The sequence below is a fragment of the Oncorhynchus keta genome, chromosome 23 (assembly GCF_023373465.1).
Source record: "Oncorhynchus keta strain PuntledgeMale-10-30-2019 chromosome 23, Oket_V2, whole genome shotgun sequence".
In the NCBI taxonomy this organism is placed as follows: domain Eukaryota; kingdom Metazoa; phylum Chordata; class Actinopteri; order Salmoniformes; family Salmonidae; genus Oncorhynchus; species Oncorhynchus keta.
In genome coordinates, this window is record NC_068443.1 from 9,717,103 (window position 1) to 9,742,167 (window position 25,065).

The 25,065-nt window shown below is 45.4% G+C and overlaps 1 protein-coding gene across 6 annotated transcripts in view; it reads right to left on the reverse strand.

Annotated features, from left to right (window-relative positions):
- The window catches only part of LOC118377073 (rho GTPase-activating protein 12-like), a 147,719-nt gene that overhangs the window by 32,290 nt on the left and 90,364 nt on the right, over nucleotides 1-25,065 (reverse strand). For 2 of the 6 annotated variants that reach the window (XM_052476272.1, XM_052476271.1), the window contains exons 3-9: nucleotides 14,738-14,881; nucleotides 14,324-14,455; nucleotides 12,347-12,556; nucleotides 10,740-10,820; nucleotides 8,055-8,189; nucleotides 7,319-7,387; nucleotides 5,501-5,581 (exon numbers count right to left, since the gene is read on the reverse strand). In XM_052476272.1, the coding sequence (XP_052332232.1) occupies nucleotides 5,501-5,581; nucleotides 7,319-7,387; nucleotides 8,055-8,189; nucleotides 10,740-10,820; nucleotides 12,347-12,556; nucleotides 14,324-14,455; nucleotides 14,738-14,881 (852 nt within the window). The remainder of the gene's footprint in view (nucleotides 1-5,500; nucleotides 5,582-7,318; nucleotides 7,388-8,054; nucleotides 8,190-10,739; nucleotides 10,821-12,346; nucleotides 12,557-14,323; nucleotides 14,456-14,737; nucleotides 14,882-25,065) is intronic. The other 4 variants (XM_052476276.1, XM_052476273.1, XM_052476274.1 and 1 more) reach the window with 4 other exon arrangements.

Genomic DNA, 25,065 nt, shown 5'->3' on the forward strand with positions numbered 1-25,065 from the left:
AAAGCAGTGTTACAGTAGAGACAGAAAGCAGTGTTACAGTAGACAGAAAACAGTGTTACAGTAGACAGAAAACAGTGTTACAGTAGACAGAAAACAGTGTTACAGTAGACAGAAAGCAGTGTTACAGTAGAGACAGAAAGCAGTGTTACAGTAGAGACAGAAAGCAGTGTTACAGTAGAGACAGAAAGCAGTGTTACAGTAGAGACAGAAAGCAGTGTTACAGTAGAGACAGAAAGCAGTGTTACAGTAGAGACAGAAAGCAGTGTTACAGTAGAGACAGAAAGCAGCGTTACAGTAGAGACAGAAAGCAGTGTTACAGTAGACAGAAAACAGTGTTACAGTAGACAGAAAACAGTGTTACAGTAGAGAGACAGAAAGCAGTGTTACAGTAGAGACAGAAAGCAGTGTTACAGTAGAGACAGAAAGCAGTGTTACAGTAGACAGAAAACAGTGTTACAGTAGACAGAAAACAGTGTTACAGTAGAGACAGAAAGCAGTGTTACAGTAGAGACAGAAAGCAGCGTTACAGTAGAGACAGAAAGCAGTGTTACAGTAGAGACAGAAAGCAGTGTTACAGTAGAGACAGAAAGCAGTGTTACAGTAGAAACAGAAAGCAGTGTTACAGTAGAGACAGAAAGCAGTGTTACAGTAGAGACAGAAAGCAGTGTTACAGTAGAGACAGAAAGCAGTGTTACAGTAGACAGAAAACAGTGTTACAGTAGACAGAAAGCAGTGTTACAGTAGAGACAGAAAGCAGTGTTACAGTAGAGACAGAAAGCAGTGTTACAGTAGAGACAGAAAGCAGTGTTACAGTAGAGACAGAAAGCAGTGTTACAGTAGACAGAAAACAGTGTTACAGTAGACAGAAAACAGTGTTACAGTAGAGACAGAAAGCAGCGTTACAGTAGAGACAGAAAGCAGTGTTACAGTAGAGAGACAGAAAGCAGTGTTACAGTAGAGACAGAAAGCAGTGTTACAGTAGAGACAGAAAGCAGTGTTACAGTAGAGACAGAAAGCAGTGTTACAGTAGAGAGACAGAAAGCAGTGTTACAGTAGAGACAGAAAGCAGTGTTACAGTAGAGAGACAGAAAGCAGTGTTACAGTAGAGACAGAAAGCAGTGTTACAGTAGAGACAGAAAGCAGCGTTACTGTAGAGACAGAAAGCAGCGTTACAGTAGAGAGACAGAAAGCAGTGTTACAGTAGAGACAGAAAGCAGTGTTACAGTAGAGACAGAAAGCAGTGTTACAGTAGAGACAGAAAGCAGTGTTACAGTAGAGACAGAAAGCAGTGTTACAGTAGAGACAGAAAGCAGTGTTACAGTAGAGACAGAAAGCAGTGTTACAGTAGAGACAGAAAGCAGTGTTACAGTAGAGACAGAAAGCAGTGTTACAGTAGAGACAGAAAGCAGCGTTACAGTAGAGACAGAAAGCAGCGTTACAGTAGAGACAGAAAGCAGCGTTACAGTAGAGACAGAAAGCAGTGTTACAGTAGAGACAGAAAGCAGTGTTACAGTAGAGACAGAAAGCAGTGTTACAGTAGAGACAGAAAGCAGTGTTACAGTAGAGACAGAAAGCAGTGTTACGGTAGAGACAAGCAGTGTTACAGTAGAGACAGAAAGCAGTGTTACAGTAGAGACAGAAAGCAGTGTTACGGTAGAGACAGAAAGCAGTGTTAGTAGAGACAGAAAGCAGCGTTACAGTAGAGACAGAAAGCAGCGTTACAGTAGAGACAGAAAGCAGCGTTACAGTAGAGACAGAAAGCAGTGTTACAGTAGAGACAGAAAGCAGTGTTACAGTAGAGACAGAAAGCAGCGTTACTGTAGAGACAGAAAGCAGTGTTACTGTAGAGACAGAAAGCAGTGTTACAGTAGAGACAGAAAGCAGTGTTACAGTAGAGACAGAAAGCAGTGTTACAGTAGAGACAGAAAGCAGTGTTACAGTAGAGACAGAAAGCAGTGTTACAGTAGAGACAGAAAGCAGTGTTACAGTAGAGACAGAAAGCAGTGTTACAGTAGAGACAGAAAGCAGTGTTACAGTAGAGACAGAAAGCAGTGTTACTGTAGAGACAGAAAGCAGCGTTACAGTAGAGACGGAAAGCAGCGTTACAGTAGAGACGGAAAGCAGTGTTACAGTAGAGACAGAAAGCAGTGTTACAGTAGAGACAGAAAGCAGTGTTACGGTAGAGACAGAAAGCAGTGTTACGGTAGAGACAGAAAGCAGTGTTACGGTAGAGACAGAAAGCAGTGTTACGGTAGAGACAGAAAGCAGTGTTACAGTAGAGACAGAAAGCAGTGTTACAGTAGAGACAGAAAGCAGTGTTACAGTAGAGACAGAAAGCAGTGTTACAGTAGAGACAGAAAGCAGTGTTACAGTAGAGACAGAAAGCAGTGTTACAGTAGAGACAGAAAGCAGTGTTACAGTAGAGACAGAAAGCAGTGTTACAGTAGAGACAGAAAGCAGTGTTACAGTAGAGACAGAAAGCAGTGTTACAGTAGAGACAGAAAGCAGTGTTACAGTAGAGACAGAAAGCAGTGTTACAGTAGAGACAGAAAGCAGTGTTACAGTAGAGACAGAAAGCAGTGTTACGGTAGAGACAGAAAGCAGTGTTACAGTAGAGACAGAAAGCAGTGTTACAGTAGAGACAGAAAGCAGTGTTACAGTAGAGACAGAAAGCAGTGTTACAACAGTAGAGACAGAAAGCAGTGTTACAGTAGAGACAGAAAGCAGAAAAAACACAGCAGAACAACCCTTTTTCTGAATTGAAAAATAGATTTCCCCACAGCTCAGTCTGTGTTACTGTCATCATCACCGGGATCATCATCATCATCACCGGGATCATCATCATCATCATCATCACCGGGATCATCATCATCATAATCATCATCACCATCATCACCATCATCATTATCACCGTGATCATCATCATCATCATCATCACCATCATCATCACCACCAGGATCATCATCACCACCATCATCATCATCACCGGGATCATCACCACCGGCATCATCATCATCATCATCATCACCGGGATCATCATCATCATAATCATCATCACCATCATCATCATCATCATCATCACCGTGATCATCATCATCATCATCACCGTGATCATCATCATCATCATCATCATCATCATCATCATCACCATCATCATCACCATCATCATCACCATCACCGGGATCATCACCACCATCATCACCATCATCATCATCATCATCACCACCACCAGGATCATCATCACCACCATCATCATCATCACCGGGATCATCATCATCATCATCACCACCGGGATCATCATCATCATCACCATCATCACCGTGATCATCATCATCATCATCATCACCACCATCATCATCATCACCACCATCATCATCATCACCATCATCATCATCATCACCACCAGGATCATCATCATCATCATCACCGGGATCATCATCATCATCATCACCGGGATCATCATCATCACCGGGATCATCACCATCATCATCATCATCACCATCATCATCATCATCACCACCGGGATCATCATCATCATCACCACCATCATCATCATCATCATCATCACCGTGATCATCATCATCATCATCATCATCATCATCATCATCATCATCATCATCATCATCACCGGGATCATCATCACCACCATCATCATCACCATCATCACCATCATCATCATCACCATCATCATCACCGGGATCATCATCATCATCACCACCATCATCATCATCACCATCACCATCATCATCATCATCACCATCATCACCATCATCATCATCATCACCATCATCATCACCATCATCATCATCATCATCATCATCACCACCATCATCATCATCACCGGGATCATCATCATCATCACCGGGATCATCATCATCACCATCATCATCATCACCATCACCATCATCACCGGGATCATCATCACCATCATCACCATCATCATCATCATCATCATCATCATCACCATCATCATCATCATCATCACCAGCATCATCATCATCATCATCATCATCATCACCACCATCATCACCATCATCATCATCACCACCAGGATCATCATCATCATCATCACCACCAGGATCATCATCATCATCATCATCATCACCACCGGGATCATCACCATCACCACCGGATCATCATCATCACCATCATCATCACCACCATCATCATCACCATCATCATCATCACCACCAGGATCATCATCATCATCATCACCATCATCATCATCATCATCATCATCATCACCACCAGGATCATCATCATCATCATCATCACCACCAGGATCATCATCATCATCACCAGGATCATCATCATCATCATCATCATCACCACCATCATCATCATCATCACCACCAGGATCATCATCATCACTGTGATCATCATCATCACTGTGATCATCATCATCATCATCACCACCAGGATCATCATCATCATCATCACCACCATCATCATCATCATCATCATCATCATCATCATCACCACCAGGATCATCATCATCATCACTGGGATCATCATCATCACCGGGATCATCACCATCATCATCACCGGGATCATCATCACCCTCATCACCGTGATCATCATCATCATCACCATCATCATCATCATCACCGGGATCATCATCACCCTCATCACCGTGATCATCATCATCATCACTCATCATCATCATCATCATCACCACCACCACCGGGATCATCATCATCACCGGATCATCACCATCATCATCATCATCACCAGGATCATCATCATCATCACTGGGATCATCATCATCACCGTGATCATCACCATCATCATCATCATCACCGTGATCATCATCATCATCATCACTGGGATCATCATCATCATCACCGTGATCATCACCATCATCATCATCATCATGATCATCATCATCATCATCACTGGGATCATCATCACCAGGATCATCATCACCGTGATCATCACCATCAGTGATCATCATCATCACCACCAGGATCATCATCATCATCACTGGGATCATCATCATCGGGATCATCACCATCATCATCATCATCACCGTGATCATCATCATCATCATCACTGGGATCATCATCATCATCACCGTGATCATCACCATCATCATCATCATCACTGGGATCATCATCACCCTCATCACCGTGATCATCATCACCATCACCGTGATCATCATCATCATCATCACCGTGATCATCATCATCATCACCACAGTGATCATCATCATCATCATCACCATCATCATCATCATCATCATCACCATCATCACCACAGTGATCATCATCATCATCATCACCATCATCATCATCATCACCATCATCATCATCATCATCATCATCATGATCAGTTCCATTGCAGGGAGAAGAAACAGAGTCACCATTGAAGACGGCAACTGAGAAAAGGCCAAAAGGCCGTGGCTGGTCGACCAGTATGGTCAGGAAGCCAGACAGTTCAGGGAAGGGGGAGAGGAGTAATACAGAGAACAGAGGGAGCAGCAGGAGAGGGGGATACTAACGGAGGTAGGGGGCTTGGGGGACGAGGGGCCTGAGGAGGCAGAGTCTGGAGAGCCAGGGACCATGGGGCCCAACGCACCGTCCTAGTAATCAGAATGACAACAACACCGACTAATTACTACAGAGAACTGCAGAGACTGGGTTCAAATAATATTTAAAATCGTTCAAATATTTTTAGTGTTTGCTTTAGCCTGCCTGGAGTGTTAGATGGGCGGAGTTTGAACTTTGGCATCTATAACATTGATTCCATGGTGCCAGGCAAGTTCAATCAAGCATATAGAAAGTATTTGTAAAGATTTTAAATAGTATTTGAACCCAGGTCTGCAGAGACTACCATGGTTACCGGGGTAAACCAACACATAAGGAATGAGCGTTTACATGGGACACCAAGAGTTGGTTGAATGGTTGAATGTTAATTAGGTATTTTTAAAATGACAATTAAACGCAATGACAGGATATGACACATTTCAATGAAGGAAGCTCAAATCACACTAGTGACAGAGAAAGGAGAGGTCACTACTAGATTATAGAAACCAAACAGGTTTAAGGGCACATGCCATGAGGTGATCATTGGGCCAATATAGGTGATCATTGGGCCATGATCATTGGGCCATGATAATGGATCATTGGGCCATAATGAGTGATCATTGGGCCATGATATGTGATCATTGGGCCATGATAGGTGATCATTGGGCCATGATAAGTGATCATTGGGCCATGATAAGTGATCATTGGGCCATGATAAGTGATCATTGGGCCATGATAGTGATCATTGGGCCATGATAGGTGATCATTGGGCCATGATAGGTGATCATTGGGCCATGATAAGTGATCATTGGGCCATGATAAAGGATCATTGGGCCAATATAGGTGATCATTGGGCCATAAGGAGTGATCATTGGGCCATAAGGAGTGATCATTGGGCCATGATATGTGATCATTGGGCCATGATAAGTGATCATTGGGCCATGATATGCGATCATTGGGCCACGGTAGGCGATCATTGGGCCACGATAGGCGATCATTGGGCCATGATAGGTGATCATTGGGCCATGATAGGTGATCATTGGGCCACGATAGGTGATCATTGGGCCATGATAGGTGATCATTGGGCCATGATAGGTGATCATTGGGCCACGATAGGTGATCATTGGGCCACGATAGGTGATCATTGGGCCACGATAGGTGATCATTGGGCCACGATAGGTGATCATTGGGCCACGATAGGTGATCATTTGGCCACGATAGGTGATCATTTGGCCACGATAGGTGATCATTGGGCCACGATAGGTGATCATTTGGCCACGATAGGTGATCATTGGGCCATGAGAGGTGATCATTGGGCCACAATAGGCGATCATTGGGCCATGAGAGGCGATCATTGGGCCACGGTAGGCGATCATTGGGCCATGAGAGGTGATCATTGGGCCATGAGAGGTGATCATGTGAATCAGAAGAGCAGGAATTAAAAGGGAAAGAGCAGCACTCAGTGATGGCAACAAGGAAAGTGATTGGTCTGATTTGATGAGCTCATTCAGTGATCATCACGCTAGACTAGAGGTTGGCAGCTCCAGTCCTCCAGGTCCTGATTGGTGTCACAGTGTTGCCCCAGGTAACACACCTGACCCCAATAATCACCTCATCAGGGTCTTCAGTTTAGAACGCAATGTGATTAATCAGCTGTGTTTGATAGGATGGAGAAGAAGAGTTACACCAATCAGGCCCTGGAGGACTGAAGTTGTCCACCCATGTGCAAAATGATTGGCTGCTGGGATTTGAAGGCGGGGTTGTATAGGGCACGGAGGGAGGGGGGCACTGACTTGTGTCTGTCTGTAGGGGTGGGGGCGACCAGAGCCTGTACGGAAACGCCTGATGTTTTTGATGAGCCGCTGCAGAACAGAATCATGAGTCTACAGTGAGTCTACAGTGTGAGTCTGCAGTGTGAGTCTGCAGTGTGAGTCTGCAGTGTGAGTCTGCAGTGTGAGTCTGCAGTGTGAGTCTGCAGTGTGAGTCTGCAGTGTGAGTCTACAGTGTGAGTCTACAGTGTGAGTCTACAGTGTGAGTCTGCAGTGTGAGTCTACAGTGTGAGTCTACAGTGTGAGTCTACAGTGTGAGTCTACAGTGTGAGTCTACAGTGTGAGTCTACAGTGTGTCTACAGTGTGTCAGTGCAACCCGATTCCCAACTGTGACGCCGGGTGTGTTTGACACACAGGGAACCTGGCATCCTAAACACACTCACAGGACAAGATACTTCAGAGACCTGGTTGGAAGAGAAACGATAGCTATGGAATTAGAGTTGTAGGAAGTGCATCCGTTTTGCTGCGGAGATCTGGAGATGGATATTAGCAACAGGCTACACACTTCTCAAATGACTCTGCTGCATCTCAGTCACTATTTCCAGTCTGCATCCCAAATAGCATCCTATCCTTCACATAGTGCACTACTACCAGAGACCACTCCTACATGTCCTGTTCAAAAACAGTGGACTATATAGGAGTAACATTTGAGACACAACCAGAGTGGCTGAGCGGGCCGTGACAGGGCGTCTGTCTCACCTTGTCGTTGGCGTCCAGCACGTTGCTGCTGTTTGCCCACTTGGTCAGGACGATGGGCTCCACATGTTTCCTATCCAGACTGTGGCTCTTAGGGGTCCGGTCTCCTCCACCAGGTAGAGGGGGGGAGTGTTGGTACTGCAGAGAGGAGAGAGGAGAGGGGAGTGTTGGTACTGCAGAGAGGAGAGAGGAGAGGGGAGTGTTGGTACTGCAGAGAGGAGAGAGGAGGGGGGAGTGTTGGTAATGCAGAGAGGAGAGAGGAGGGGGGAGTGTTGGTACTGCAGAGAGGAGAGAGGAGGGGGGAGTGTTGGTACTGCAGAGAGGAGAGAGGAGGGGGGAGTGTTGGTACTGCAGAGAGGAGAGAGGAGGGGGGAGTGTTGGTACTGCAGAGAGGAGAGAGGAGGGGGAGTGTTGGTACTGCAGAGAGGAGAGAGGAGGGGGAGTGTTGGTACTGCAGAGAGGAGAGAGGAGGGGGAGTGTTGGTACTGCAGAGAGGAGGAGAGTGTTGGTACTGCAGAGAGGAGAGAGGAGAGGGGAGTGTTGGTACTGCAGAGAGGAGAGAGGAGGGGGAGTGTTGGTACTGCAGAGAGGAGAGAGGAGGGGAGTGTTGGTACTGCAGAGAGGAGAGAGGAGGGGGAGTGTTGGTACTGCAGAGAGGAGAGAGGAGGGGAGTGTTGGTACTGCAGAGAGGAGAGAGGAGGGGGAGTGTTGGTACTGCAGAGAGGAGAGAGGAGGGGGAGTGTTGGTACTGCAGAGAGGAGAGAGGAGGGGGAGTGTTGGTACTGCAGAGAGGAGAGAGGAGGGGGAGTGTTGGTACTGCAGAGAGGAGAGAGGAGGGGGAGTGTTGGTACTGCAGAGAGAAGAGAGGAGAGGGAGTGTTGGTACTGCAGAGAGGAGAGAGGAGAGGGGAGGTTGGTACTGCAGAGAGGAGGAGGAGGGGGAGTGTTGGTACTGCAGAGAGGAGAGAGGAGGGGGAGTGTTGGTACTGCAGAGAGGAGAGAGGAGGGGGAGTGTTGGTACTGCAGAGAGGAGAGAGGAGGGGGAGTGTTGGTACTGCAGAGAGGAGAGAGAGTGTTGGTACTGCAGAGAGGAGAGAGGAGGGGGAGTGTTGGTACTGCAGAGAGGAGAGGGGGGGAAGGAGGAGTGTTGGTACTGCAGAGAGAGAGGAGAGAGGAGGGGGAGTGTTGGTACTGCAGAGAGGAGAGAGGAGGGGGAGTGTTGGTACTGCAGAAAGGAGAGAGGAGGGGGAGTGTTGGTACTGCAGAGAGGAGAGAGGAGAGGGGAGTGTTGGTACTGCAGAGAGGAGAGAGGAGGGGGAGTGTTGGTACTGCAGAGAGGAGAGAGGAGGGGGGAGTGTTGGTACTGCAGAGAGGAGAGAGGAGGGGGGAGTGTTGGTACTGCAGAGAGGAGAGAGGAGGGGGGAGTGTTGGTACTGCAGAGAGGAGAGAGGAGGGGGAGTGTTGGTACTGCAGAGAGAGAGAGGAGGGGGAGTGTTGGTACTGCAGAGAGGAGAGAGGAGAGGGGAGTGTTGGTACTGCAGAGAGGAGAGAGGAGGGGGAGTGTTGGTACTGCAGAGAGGAGAGAGGAGGGGGAGTGTTGGTACTGCAGAGAGGAGAGAGGAGGGGGGAGTGTTGGTACTGCAGAGAGGAGAGAGGAGAGGGGAGTGTTGGTACTGCAGAGAGGAGAGAGAGTGTTGGTACTGCAGAGAGGAGAGAGGAGGGGGAGTGTTGGTACTGCAGAGAGGAGAGAGGAGGGGAGTGTTGGTACTGCAGAGAGGAGAGAGGAGGGGGAGTGTTGGTACTGCAGAGAGGAGAGAGGAGGGGGAGTGTTGGTACTGCAGAGAGGAGAGAGGAGGGGGAGTGTTGGTACTGCAGAGAGAAGAGAGGAGGGGGAGTGTTGGTACTGCAGAGAGAGAGAGGAGGGGGAGTGTTGGTACTGCAGAGAGGAGAGGGGAGGGGGAGTGTTGGTACTGCAGAGAGGAGAGGGGAGGGGGAGTGTTGGTACTGCAGAGAGGAGAGAGGAGGGGGAGTGTTGGTACTGCAGAGAAGAGAGAGGAGGGGGAGGTTGGTACTGCAGAGAGGAGAGAGGAGGGGGAGTGTTGGTACTGCAGAGAGGAGAGAGGAGGGGGAGTGTTGGTACTTCAGAGAGGAGAGAGGAGGGGGAGTGTTGGTACTGCAGAGAGAGGAGAGAGGGGGGGAGTGTTGGTACTGCAGAGGAGGAGAGAGGGGGGGGAGGGGGAGTGTTGGTACTGCAGAGAGGAGAGAGGAGGGAGGAGTGTTGGTACTGCAGAGAGGAGAGAGGAGGGGGGAGTGTTGGTACTGCAGAGAGGAGAGAGGAGGGGGGGTGTTGGTACTGCAGAGAGGAGAGAGGGGGGGGAGTGTTGGTACTGCAGAGAGGAGAGAGGAGGGAGGAGTGTTGGTACTGCAGAGAGGAGAGAGGAGGGGGGAGTGTTGGTACTGCAGAGAGGAGAGAGGAGGGGGGAGTGTTGGTACTGCAGAGAGGAGAGAGGAGGGGGGAGTGTTGGTACTGCAGAAAGGAGAGAGGAGGGAGGAGTGTTGGTACTGCAGAGAGGAGAGAGGAGGGGGGAGTGTTGGTACTGCAGAGAGGAGAGTAATAAACCTGAATAACTTGGGGGACAATCAAGGAAACCATTGAACTGAAACAGTGAGGTAGTGTAGAGGGCCGTACCTTGGGCAGCTCCCACTCTGACCTGGAGCCATCAGCACTGTAGTAGTATGGTCTGCCCTGTTCATCCACGTGCTTTATCCACTGGACAGACACACACGGGAGATGAGATACACCAGGTTACTAGACCATGACGTTCAAAAAGACATAAATGTCTCTTTTGTCAGCGGTCTATGAGCCATGCTAAACATGTGATAGTAGTGTGGTCAAGTCTAAGTGAAATATAGACATTCCACGTGACAGTACAGACGTCTGTAAATCAGCCGAGGGAGATCGACAGAGAGAGAGAGAGATCAACAGAGAGAGAGAGATCAACAGAGAGAGAGAGAGAGAGATCAACAGAGAGAGAGAGAGAGATCAACAGAGAGAGAGAGAGATCAACAGAGAGAGAGAGATCAACAGAGAGATCAACAGAGAGAGAGAGATCAACAGAGAGAGAGAGATCAACAGAGAGAGAGAGATCAACAGAAGAGATCAACAGAGAGAGAGAGAGAGAGAGATCAACAGAGAGAGAGAGATCAACAGAGAGAGAGAGAGAGATCAACAGAGAGAGAGAGAGAGATCAACAGAGAGAGAGAGAGATCAACAGAGAAAGAGAGATCAACAGAGAAAGAGAGATCAACAGAGAAAGAGAGATCAACAGAGAGAGAGAGATCAACAGAGAGAGAGAGATCAACAGAGAGAGAGAGATCAACAGAGAGAGAGAGATCAACAGAGAGAGAGAGAGATCAACAGAGAGAGAGAGAGATCAACAGAGAGAGAGAGAGATCAACAGAGAGAGAGAGATCAACAGAGAGAGAGAGAGATCAACAGAGAGAGAGATCAATAGAGAGAGAGAGATCAACTGAGAGATCAACAGAGAGAGAGAGATCAATAGAGAGAGAGAGAGATCAACTGAGAGATCAACAGAGAGAGAGAGATCAATAGAGAGAGAGAGATCAACAGAGATATCAACAGAGAGAGAGAGATCAACAGAGAGAGAGAGATCAACAGAGAGAAAGAGATCAACAGAGAGAATGAGATCAACAGAGAGAGCAACAGAGAGAGAGAGATCAACAGGAGAGAAAGAGATCAACAGAGAGATCAACAGAGAGAGAGATCAACAGAGAGAGAGAGAGAGATCAACAGAGAGAGAGAGAGATCAACAGAGAGAGAGAGAGATCAACAGAGAGATCAACAGAGAGAGAGAGAGATCAACAGAGAGAAAGAGATCAACAGAGAGAAAGAGATCAACAGAGAGATCAACAGAGAGAGAGAGATCAACAGAGAGAAAGAGATCAACAGAGAGAGAGAGATCAACAGAGAGAAAGAGATCAACAGAGAGAAAGAGATCAACAGAGAGAAAGAGATCAACAGAGAGATCAACAGAGAGAGAGAGATCAACAGAGAGATCAACAGAGAGAGAGAGAGATCAACAGAGAGAGAGAGATCAACAGAGAGAGAGAGATCAACAGAGAGAAAGAGATCACCAGAGAGAGAGAGATCAACAGAGAGAGAGAGATCAACAGAGAGAGAGATCAACAGAGAGAGAGATCAACAGAGAGAGAGAGATCAACAGAGAGAGAGAGATCAACAGAGAGAGAGAGATCAACAGAAAGAGACCCCGGTACCTTCTCATTAGTATAATCACTGACATACAGAGTGTGTCCATGCTCATCCAGCTCTTCTGACCAACCCCGGGGCGGGTAGCCGTACTGGCTGTCTGATTGGCTAGAATACGTGCTGTGGCAGTTGTCCTCCAACAACAGAGGCTGGAACGGACCAATGGACAGCGAGAGGAGAGGAAGGAAGGACGGGGAGAGAGAGAGCGGCGGAGTCGTCTATGATTAGGGAGGGAAACGGGACAGGGAGGGAAACGGGACAGAGAGGGAGGGAAACGGGACAGAGAGGAGAGAGGGAGGGAAACGGGACAGAGAGGGGGAGGGAGGGAAACGGGACAGAGAGGGAGAGAGGGAGGGAAACAGGGCAGAGAGGGAGAGAAACGGGGCAGAGAGGGAGAGAGGGAGGGAAACGGAACAGGGAGGGAAACGGGACAGAGAGGGAGGGAAACGGGACAGGGAGGGAAACGGGACAGAGAGGGAAACGGGACAGAGAGGGAAACGGGACAGAGAGGGAAACGGGACAGAGAGGGAAACGGGACAGAGAGGGAAACGGGACAGAGAGGGAAACGGGACAGAGAGGGAGAGAGGGAGGGAAACGGGACAGAGAGGGAGAGAGGGAGGGAAACGGGGCAGAGAGGGAGAGAAACGGGGCAGAGAGGGAGAGAGGGAGGGAAACGGGACAGGGAGGGAAACGGGACAGGGAGGGAAACGGGACAGAGAGGGAAACGGGACAGGGAGGGAAACGGGCGAGGGAAACGGGAGAGGGAGGGAAACGGGACAGGGAGGAGAGAGGGTCAGAGATAAATACAGCGAGAGAAGGACCAATCACCATTGAATTACGTATGCACAGAGAATAGAAAGCACCAATCATCATGAATCACAGTACTCTAAGAACGAGACATTTACAACACAGTAAAGCACCAGTCCTGGGTTCAAATACTGGAACATCTGTTCTCGTCTGGGATGTTGGCAATGAGGCCCCTTTAACTGGCTTCGTACTGGTCAAAGAGACAAATGGTATCCACAAGTTCATCTGACTCTGGGGAGGAAGATAAAAGGGCCTCATTGCCAAAATCCTGAAGTACCCCTTTAAGTTACATCACAGCTGGGAAACGAGGCCTAGATGTTTAGATGATCCGTGACGGGGAGGCCTGAAGTACCCCTTTAAAGGAAAACCCAGCTTAAAAATACACTCCCAAAATGTGCTGCATGTCTTCTTCATCATGAGGATGTGATCGGTGACACTTCACTTCTTGAAAGTCTTAAAACCTTGACTGCTGACATGCAAAACACTTGTGGGTTTTATCATCACTGGATAAATGAAGAAAATGACAAGAGATTGTATTTGAGTGGAGTTTCCCATAAAGTGCATTAAGCCAGGAAAATGAAATCAAGCACAGGTAAATAGTATTTGAACCCAGGGGTGTGACGCACAGAGAGTTGAAGACGGCAGGAACATCGAAACACTCAGTCTGAACACGGTTACTGGGTGTGGCCAGACAGAGGACACAGCAGAACACAAACATGTACTGCTGCAGTAACAGCAAACAAATGAGGCTGGGACCAGTTTCCCAGTTTGAGGAGCACCGACTGCTTCTGGCCACAAGGTGGGAGTGTGGTGCTTATTATCATCATTCTAGAGAACAAAATGTACCGTGATCCTGCCAGAATGCAGCAGTGATTCTTTCTGTCTAATGTGTTTGGACGGGCGTGTTTGAGAACACAAGCACATACACCTCATGACTTTTCATAAATGTGTTTGAATTTGCTTGTTTCTATACCTAAGTGTGTGTTTGAGTAAGTGTGTGTTTGAGTAAGTGTGTGTTTGAGTAAGTGTGTGTGTGTGTGTGTGTGTGTGTGTGTGTGTATGCGTGTGAGCGAGCGTGTGTGTTTGAGTAAGTGTGTGTATTTGAGTAAGTGTGTGTGCGAGCGTGTGTGTATTTGAGTAAGTGTGTGTGTGTTTCCAACACATGTCCCAGTACATACCTCCGTCTCCCCAGTGCTATTGCTGTGGGATTCCCCCCGGCTGCTGCCACTACTGGCGTCTCTGGCTCGGGGAGGTTTCCATGTCCTCTCCTGGGTGGAACGGTTGAAGTAGAACTGTCTGCCGCTCTGGTCCTTCAAATGGAATTCAAAATCTTTGTCCATTACAATATTTAAATCAAATTGACATTTTGTCTTCGTCTCGTGGTTAAAAACAGTAAAATGACATATAAACACAGATCAGACAACATCAATAACAATCATTCCCAAATGGCACCCTACTCCACATTTAGTGCACTACTTTTGACCAGAGCCCTATGGGCCCTGTAGTGCACTAAATATGTAATAGGGTTCCATTTGGGACGCACACGGAGACGATAGCGAAGTTACACAATCCATGACGGTAGTAGTACAGACCTTGTGGGCCTCCCAGTCACCCAGGACATGCTGTGGGAAGTTGGAGGGGTCGGGGGGCAGGCTGGTCCCAGAGATCTTCAGCTCCTGCAGGTTAGTGTAGACAGGAGACTCAGGACGACCACCCTGACCCGGCAGAGAGACAGTCTGGAGAAGAGGAGAAAGAGAGATATTGGTTGGTAAATTCGATTTTTGATTTTACAATGACAGCCTCCCCCGGATGGCACTGGGCCAATTGTGCACCTCCCTATGGGACTCCCGAACACGGCCGTTTGTGATACAGCCCGAGATCGAAACAGGATCCGTAGCGACACCTCTAACACTGAGATGGAGTGCCTTAGACCGCTGCGCCACTCAGGAGCCCTAAATACATCACTTTTCTTAATGTTGACGTGAGCCACACAAACTCTTGAGAGAGAAAGAGAACGGACAGACAGCGTAATGAATAGTTTACCTGATGAGGAATAACTACAGAATGAATCCTAACATCATCAGGTGCAGGTCAGGACATTTTTTAAATGACAACACAGTCTCAAATTCCCCTTTTCTCAAGTGTGTCACTAAACCACCATGAGTTAGTAATAGACTTGTTGATGAACACTTGACTGACAGGGATCGACATAAAATGCTTGTCCGCCTTGGGCAAGTAAAAAACAAACAAACAAATGGTCGGACAAGAAGAATAGAGATTTAAATTGTCTGAATGGACAAGTAAAAAAAATAAAGTCACGCAAAAAGAAAATCACTTTATCAAAACAATTAGTCTACTCTGATCAGAACTGTATCAGAGTCTTACACCTACGGAGAGCATCAGAGACAGAGACAAAGCATGAGAGACAGAGCATAAGAGACAAAGCATCAGAGACAGAGCATAAGAGCGAGAGAGCATGAGAGAGAGAGCATGAGAGCGAGAGAGCAAGAGAGACAGAGCAAGAGAGACAGAGCATCAGAGACAGAGCATCAGAGCATGAGAGACAGAGCATGAGAGACAGAGCATCAGAGACAGAGCATGAGAGACAGAGCATGAGAGACAGAGCATGAGAGACAGAGCATGAGAGACAGAGCATGAGAGACAGAGCATGAGAGACAGAGCATGAGAGACAGAGCATGAGAGACAGAGCATGAGAGACAGAGCATGAGAGACAGAGCATGAGAGACAGAGCATGAGAGACAGAGCATGAGAGACAGAGCATGAGAGACAGAGCATGAGAGACAGAGCATGAGAGACAGAGCATGAGAGACAGAGCATGAGAGACAGAGCATGAGAGACAGAGCATGAGAGACAGAGCATGAGAGACAGAGCATGAGAGACAGAGCATGAGAGACAGAGCATGAGAGACAGAGCATGAGAGACAGAGACAGAGAAAGAAATTTGCACAGCAGGTAGAATTATTATATACAGACTAACTAAAAAGACAATTCAAAACAGTGTACTTTGGCTGGTTATCTAGCTACTTTACCCTCAACTAATCTAACCGTTTGTGGGCGGTTTGTATGGGTTACTTTCACCGAGCATGAGAGACAGAGCACGAGAGACAGAGCACGAGAGACAGAGCACGAGAGACAGAGCACGAGAGACAGAGCACGAGAGACAGAGCACGAGAGCCAGAGCACGAGAGACAGAGCACGAGAGACAGAGCACGAGAGACAGAGCACGAGAGACAGAGGTTTGTATGGGTTACTTTCAGATGTGTCCCATGATACTTGTCGGGGGGTCGTAGAGTGAAATGGAGAACACAATAGTATTCGTAAGAGTCTCCCCCTTTCCAGAGAGTTTGTGTGTGTCTCATGGTCTGACGAACACAGCTGTAGCTCGGCCACCTTGCACCACAGATGAAGAAGTCTACTGTAAGCGGATGTGGTGGATGGAGACGCAGCCCATATGCAAAACAAACATCTCTCTTTGATGGGGATGTTTTTATTATGTTACTCAGATTGACACATTGGTGCTTCAACGGACTCTTAAGGATCAAATATTAGCATGTATTAATGTCATCACGTCCAATGTCCTAAAATAACATTCAACCGGGCCCTCACGTACGACCGCAAATGGCCGACACGCAGCTGATCAGGGTGCACAGCCGTTGAAACCAATGCTGGGTACCCCGGATATGAAACCGGCCCTCAAGCACTCAGAATTGTCTAGGAAACTCCTCTATTCAATACTGACCATGTAATTCTGACTACGCTTTCAAGACCTCCGCTGAACACTGAATATTTGAACCTTACAAATAGATAAATATCTTATCTACCTGACCCACCTTAGCCATTTGATCCCTGCTTCATTGAAAGAGGGACTTAAATAAAGACATACATTATTTGGCTGTACTTGCAATGTAGCAGGTTGGCCAACCTTCCTCCAGGAGATTACAGCGGAGCTACAGAGGGTGCAGGCTTTTGCTCCTGCCCTGCTCGAACACACAACAAAGTATTTTTTAAAAACCAGGTGCTCAACAGGACCTTGATAAGCTGACTCTGGTGTGTTTGAGCAGGGTTGTGTCAAAAGCCTGCACACCCTGTGGCTCTCCAGTGTTCACAGACCACCTGCGTTTCATACAGTAGGATATCAGTAGGTTATGAGTGCAGTATTTTACCTGCGTTTCATACAGTAGGATATCAGTAGGTTATGAGTGCAGTGTTTTACCTGCGTTTCATACAGTAGGATATCAGTAGGTTATGAGTGCAGTGTTTTACCTGCGTTTCATACAGTAGGATATCAGTAGGTTATGAGTGCAGTGTTTTACCTGCGTTTCATACAGTAGGATATCAGTAGGTTATGAGTGCAGTGTTTTACCTGCGTTTCATACAGTAGGATATCAGTAGGTTATGAGTGCAGTGTTTTACCTGCGTTTCATACAGTAGGATATCAGTAGGTTATGAGTGCAGTGTTTTACCTGCGTTTCATACAGTAGGATATCAGTAGGTTATGAGTGCAGTATTTTACCTGCGTTTCATACAGTAGGATATCAGTAGGTTATGAGTGCAGTGTTTTACCTGCGTTTCATACAGTAGGATATCAGTAGGTTATGAGTGCAGTGTTTTACCTGCGTTTCATACAGTAGGATATCAGTAGGTTATGAGTGCAGTGTTTTACCTGCGTTTCATACAGTAGGATATCAGTAGGTTATGAGTGCAGTGTTTTACCTGCGTTTCATACAGTAGGATATCAGTAGGTTATGAGTGCAGTGTTTTACCTGCGTTTCATACAGTAGGATATCAGTAGGTTATGAGTGCAGTGTTTTACCATGCGTTTCATACAGTAGGATATCAGTAGGTTATGAGTGCAGTGTTTTACCTGCGTTTCATACAGTAGGATATCAGTAGGTTATGAGTGCAGTGTTTTACCTGCGTTTCATACAGTAGGATATCAGTAGGTTATGAGTGCAGTGTTTTACCTGCGTTTCATACAGTAGGATATCAGTAGGTTATGAGTGCAGTGTTTTACCTGCGTTTCATACAGTAGGATATCAGTAGGTTATGAGTGCAGTGTTTTACCTGCGTTTCATACAGTAGGATATCAGTAGGTTATGAGTGCAGTGTTTTACCTGCGTTTCATACAGTAGGATATCAGTAGGTTATGAGTGCAGTATTTTACCTGCGTTTCATACAGTAGGATATCAGTAGGTTATGAGTGCAGTGTTTTACCTGCATTTCATACAGTAGGATATCAGTAGGTTATGAGTGCAGTATTTTAACCACAGCCATGGTAACCACAGTCACGGTAAAGTAAATTAACCACAGCCATGGTAAAGTAAATTAACCACAGTCATGGTAAAGTAAATCAACCACAGCCATGGTAACCACAGCCATGGTAAGGTAACCACAGCCATGGTAACCACAGCCATGGTAAAGTAAATTAACCACAGCCATGGTAAAGTAAATTAACCACAGCCATGGTAAAGTAAATCAACCACAGCCATGGTAAAGTAAATTAACCACAGCCATGGTAAAGTAAATTAACCACAGCCATGGTAAAGTAAATTAACCACAGCCATGGTGACCACAGCCACAGTAAAGTAAATCAACCACAGCCATGGTGACATTAACAGCCATGGTAACCACAGCCATGGTAAAGTACATTAATCACAGCCACGGTAAAGTAAATTAACCACAGCCATGGTAAATGGTAAATCAACCACAGCCATGGTAAAGTAAATTAACCACAGCCATGGTAAAGTAACCACAGCCAAATTAACCACAGCCATGGTAAAGTAAATTAACCACAGTCATGGTAAAGTAAATTAACCACAGCCATGGTAAAGTAAATTAAACCACAGCCATGGTAAGCCATGGTAAATTAACCACAGTCATGGTAAAGTAAATTAACCACAGTCATGGTAAAGTAAATTAACCACAGTCATGTAACCACAGCCATGGTAAAGTAAATTAACCACAGTCATGGTTAACCACAGCCATGGTAAATTAACCACAGCCATGGTAACCACACAGCACATGGTAAAGTAAATTAACCACAGCCATGGTCAACCACAGCCATGGTAAAGTAAATTAACCACAGTCATGGTAACCACAGTCATGGTAAAGTAAATCAACCACAGCCATGGTAACCACAGCCATGGTAAAGTAAATTAACCACAGTCATGGTAAAGTAAATTAACCACAGCCATGGTAAAGTAAATGAACCACAGCCATGGTAAAGTAAATTAACCACAGCCATGGTAAAGTAAATTAACCACAGCCATGGTAACAGTAACCACAGCCAGTAAATCAACCACAGCCATGGTAAAGTAAATTAACCACAGCCATGGTAAAGCAAATCAACCACAGCCATGGTAAAGTAAATCAACCACAGCCATGGTAACCACAGCCATGGTAAAGTAAATTAACCACAGCCATGGTAACCACAGTCATGGTAAAGTAAATCAACCACAGCCATGGTAACCACAGCCATGGTAAAGTAAATTAACCACAGTCATGGTAAAGTAAATTAACCACAGCCATGGTAAAGTAAATTAACCACAGCCATGGTAAAGTAAATTAACCACAGCCATGGTAAAGTAAATTAACCACAGCCATGGTAAAGTAAATTAACCACAGCCATGGTAAAGTAAATTAACCACAGCCATGGTAAAGTAAATTAACCACAGCCATGGTAACCACAGCCATGGTAACCACAGCCATGGTAAAGTAAATTAACCACAGCCATGGTAAAGTAACCACAGCCATGGTTAACCACAGCCATGGTACAAGTAAATCAACCAGCCATGGTAACCACACATGGTAAAGTAAATTAACCAGCCAGCCAGCCATGGTAAAGTAAATTAACCACAGCCATGGTAACCACAGCCATGGTAAAGTAAATCAACCACAGCCATGGTAACCACAGCCATGGTAACCACAGCCATGGTAACCACAGCCACGGTAACCACAGCCATGGTAAAGTAAATTAACCACAGCCATGGGTACAGCCATGGTAAATCAACCACAGCCATGGTAAAGTAAATTAACCACAGCCATGGTAAAGTAAATTAACCACAGCCAACCACAGCCATGGTAAAGTAAATCAACCACAGCCATGGTAAAGTAAAACCACAGCCATGGGTAACCACAGCCAACCACAGCCATGGTAACCACAGCCATGGTAAAGTAAATCAACCACAGCCATGGTAAAGTAACCACAGCCATTAACCACAGTCATGGGTAAACCACCACAGCCATGTAAATTAACCACAGCCATGGTAAAGTAAATAACCACAGCCATGGTAAAGTAAATTAACCACAGCCATGGTAACCACAGCCATGGTAAAGTAAATCAACCACAGCCATGGTAAAGTAAATTAACCACAGCCATGGTAAAGTAACCAAGCCTTTGGTAAAGTAAATTAACCACAGCCATGGTGGTAAATCAACCACAACGGGTAAATTAACCACAGCCATGGTAAAGTAAATCAACCACAGCCATGGTAAAGTAAATCAACCACAGCCATGGTGGTAACCACAGCCATGGTAACCACAGCCATGGTAAAGTAAATCAACCACAGCCATGGTAACCACAGCCATGAACCACAGCCATGGTAAAGTAAATTAACCACAGCCATGGTAAAGTAAAATTAACCACAGCCATGGTAAAGTAAATCAACCACAGCCATGGTAAAGTAAATTAACCACAGCCATGGTAAAGTAAATTAACCACAGCCATGGTAAAGTAAAATCAACCACAGCCATGGTAGTAAATTAACCACAGCCATGGTAAATTAACCACAGCCATGGTAAATTAACCACAGCCATGGTAAAAGTAAATTAACCACAGCCATGGTAACCACACAGTAACCACATGGTAAAAGTAAATTAACCACAGCCATGGTAGCAAATCAACCACAGCCATGGTAAAGTAAATCAACCACAGCCATGGTAAAGTAAATCAACCACAGCCATGGTAAAGTAAATCAACCACAGCCATGGTACAGCCATGGTAACCAGTAAATTAACCACAGCCATGGTAAAGTAAATTAACCACAGCCATGGTAAAGTAAATTAACCACAGCCATGGTAAAGTAAATGAACCACAGCCATGGTAAAGTAAATTAACCACAGCCATGGTAAAGTAAATTAACCACAGCCATGGTAAAGTAAATTAACCACAGCCATGGTAAAGTAAATTAACCACAGCCATGGTAACCACAGCCATGGTAAAGTAAATTAACCACAGCCATGGTAAAGTAAATCAACCACAGCCATGGTAAAGTAAATTAACCACAGCCATGGTAAAGTAAATCCACCACAGCCATGGTAACCACAGCCATGGTAACCACAGCCATGGTAAAGTAAATTAACCACAGCCATGGTAAAGTAAATTAACCACAGCCATGGTAACCACAGCCATGGTAAATCAACCACAGCCAGTAAATTAACCACAGCCATGGTAAAGTAACCACAGCCATGGTAAAGTAAATTAACCACAGCCATGGTAAAGTAAATCAACCACAGCCATGGTAACCACAGCCATGGTAAACAGTAAATGGTAACCACAGCCATGGGTAAATCAACCACAGCCATGGTAACCACAGCCATGGTAACCACAGCCATGGTAACCACAGCCATGGTAACCACAGCCATGGTAAAGTAAATTAACCACAGCCATGGTAAAGTAAATCAACCACAGCCATGGTAAAGTAAATTAACCACAGCCATGGTAACCACAGCCATGGTAAAGTAAATCAACCACAGCCATGGTAAAGTAAATTAACCACAGCCATGGTAACCACAGCCATGGTAAAGTAAATCAACCACAGCCATGGTAAAGTAAATTAACCACAGCCATGGTAAAGTAAATTAACCACAGCCATGGTAAAGTAAATTAACCACAGCCATGGTAAAGTAAATTAACCACAGCCATGGTAAAGTAAATCAACCACAGCCATGGTAAATAAATTAACCACAGCCATGGTAACCACAGCCATGGTAAAGTAAATTAAAATTAACCACAGCCATGGTAAAGTAAATCAACCACAGCCATGGTAAAGTAAATTAACCACAGCCATGGTAAAGTAAATTAACCACAGCCATGGTAAAGTAAATTAACCACAGCCATGGTAAAGTAAATCAACCACAGCCATGGTAAAACCACAGCCATGGGTCAACCACAGCCATGGTAACCACAGCCATGGTAACCACAGCCATGGTAAAGTAAATTAACCACAGCCATGGTAAAGTAAATCAACCACAGCCATGGTAAAGTAACCAGCCATGGTAAAGTAAATTAACCACAGCCATGGTAAAGTAAATCAACCACAGCCATGGTAAAAGTAAATTAACCACAGCCATGGTAACCACAGCCATGGTAAAGTAAATCAACCACAGCCATGGTAAAGTAAATTAACCACAGCCATGGTAACAGCCATGGTAACCACAGCCATGGGTAACCACAGCCATGGTAAATTAACCACAGCCATGGTAACCACAGCCATGGTAACCACAGCCATGGTAAAAACCAAATTAACCACAGCCATGGTAAAGTAAATCAACCACAGCCATGGTAAAGTAAATTAACCACAGTCATGGTAAAGTAAATCAACCACAGCCATGGTAAAGTAAATCAACCACAGCCATGGGTAACCACAGCCATGGTAAAGTAAATAACCACAGCCATGGTAAAGTAAATCAACCACAGCCATGGTAAAGTAAACCAACCACAGCCATGGTAAAGTAAATTAACCACAGCCATGGTAAAGTAAATCAACCACAGCCATGGGTAACCACAGCCATGGTAAAGTAAATTAACCACAGCCATGTAAAGTAAATTAACCACAGCCATGGTAAAGTAAATTAACCACAGCCATGGTAAAGTAACCACAGCCATGGTAAAGTAAATAACCACAGCCATGGTAAACAGTAAATGGTAACCACAGCCATGGTAAAGTAAATTAACCAACCAAATTAACAGCCATGGTAAAGTAAATTAACCACAGCCATAACCACAGCCATGGTAAAGTAAATTAACCACAGCCATGGTAAAGTAAATCAACCACAGCCATGGTAAAGTAAATTAACCACAGCCATGGTAAAGTAAATCAACCACAGCCATGGTAAAGTAAATTAACCACAGCCATGGTAACCACAGCCATGGTAAAGTAAATCAACCACAGCCATGGTAAAGTAAATTAACCACAGCCATGGTAAAGTAAATTAACCACAGCCATGGTAAAGTAAATTAACCACAGCCATGGTAAAGTAAATTAACCACAGCCATGGTAAAGTAAATTAACCACAGCCATGGTAAAGTAAATCAACCACAGCAATGGTAACCACAGCCATGGTAAAGTAAATTAACCACAGCCATGGTAAAGTAAATCAACCACAGCCATGGTAAAGTAACCACAGCCATGGTAAAGTAAATCAACCACAGCCATGGTAACCACAGCCATGGTAAAGTAAATCAACCACAGCCATGGTAAAGTAAATTAACCACAGCCATGGTAAAGTAAATTAACCACAGCCATGGTAAACCACAGCCATGGTAAGTAAATCTACCACAGCCATGGTAAAACCACAGCCATGGTAAAGTAAATCAACCACAGCCATGGTAAAGTCCACCAAATTAACCACAGCCATGGTAAAGTAAATTAACCACAGCCATGGTAAACCACAATGGTAACCACAGCCATGGTAAACAGCCATTAACCACAGCCATGGTAACCACAGCCAAATAACCACAGCCATGGTAAACTAAATTAACCACAGCCATGGTAAAGTAAATTAACCACAGCCATGGTAACCACAGCCATGGTAAAGTAAATTAACCACAGCCATGGTAAATTAACCACAATTAACCACAGCCATGGTAAAGTAAATTAACCACAGCCATGGTAAAGTAAATGAACCACAGCCATGGTAAAGTAAATGGTAACCACAGCCATGGTAAAGTAAATTAACCACAGCCATGGTAACCACAGCCACGGTAAAGTAAATTAACCACAGCCATGGTAACCACAGCCATGGGTAACCACAGCCATGGTAAAGTAAATTAACCACAGCCATGGTAAAGTAAATTAACCACAGCCATGGTAAAGTAAATTAACCACAGCCATGGTAAAGTAAATCAACCACAGCCATGGTAAAGTAAATTAACCACAGCCATGGTAAAGTAAAATTAACCACAGCCATGGTAACCACAGCCATGGTAAAGCAAATTAACCACAGCCATGGTAAAGTAACCACAGCCATGGGTCAACCACAGCCATGGTAAAGTAAATCAACCACAGCCATGGTAAAGTAAATTAACCACAGCCAGCCATGGTAAAGTAAATCAACCACAGCCATGGTAAAGTAACCACAGCCATGGTAAATTAACCACAGCCATGGTAAAGTAAATTAACCACAGCCATGGTAAAGTAAATTAACCACAGCCATGGTAACCACAGCCATGGTAAAGTAAAAACCACAGCCATGGTAAAGTAAATCAACCACAGCCATGGTAAAGTAAATTAACCACAGCCATGGTAAACTAAATCAACCACAGCCATGGTAAAGTAAATTAACCACAGCCATGGTTAACCACAGCCATGGTGGTAACCACAGCCATGGTAAAGTAAATCAACCACAGCCATGGTAAAGTAAAATTAACCACAGCCATGGTAAAGTAAATTAACCACAGCCATGGTAAAGTAAATTAACCACAGCCATGGTAATTAACCACAGCCATGGTAAATAACCACAGCCATGGTAAAGTAAATCAACCACAGCCATGGTAAAGTAAATTAACCACAGCCATGGTAACCACAGCCATGGTAAAGTAAATTAACCACAGCCATGGTAAAGTAAATCAACCACAGCCATGGTAAAGTAAATTAACCACAGCCATGGTAACCACAGCC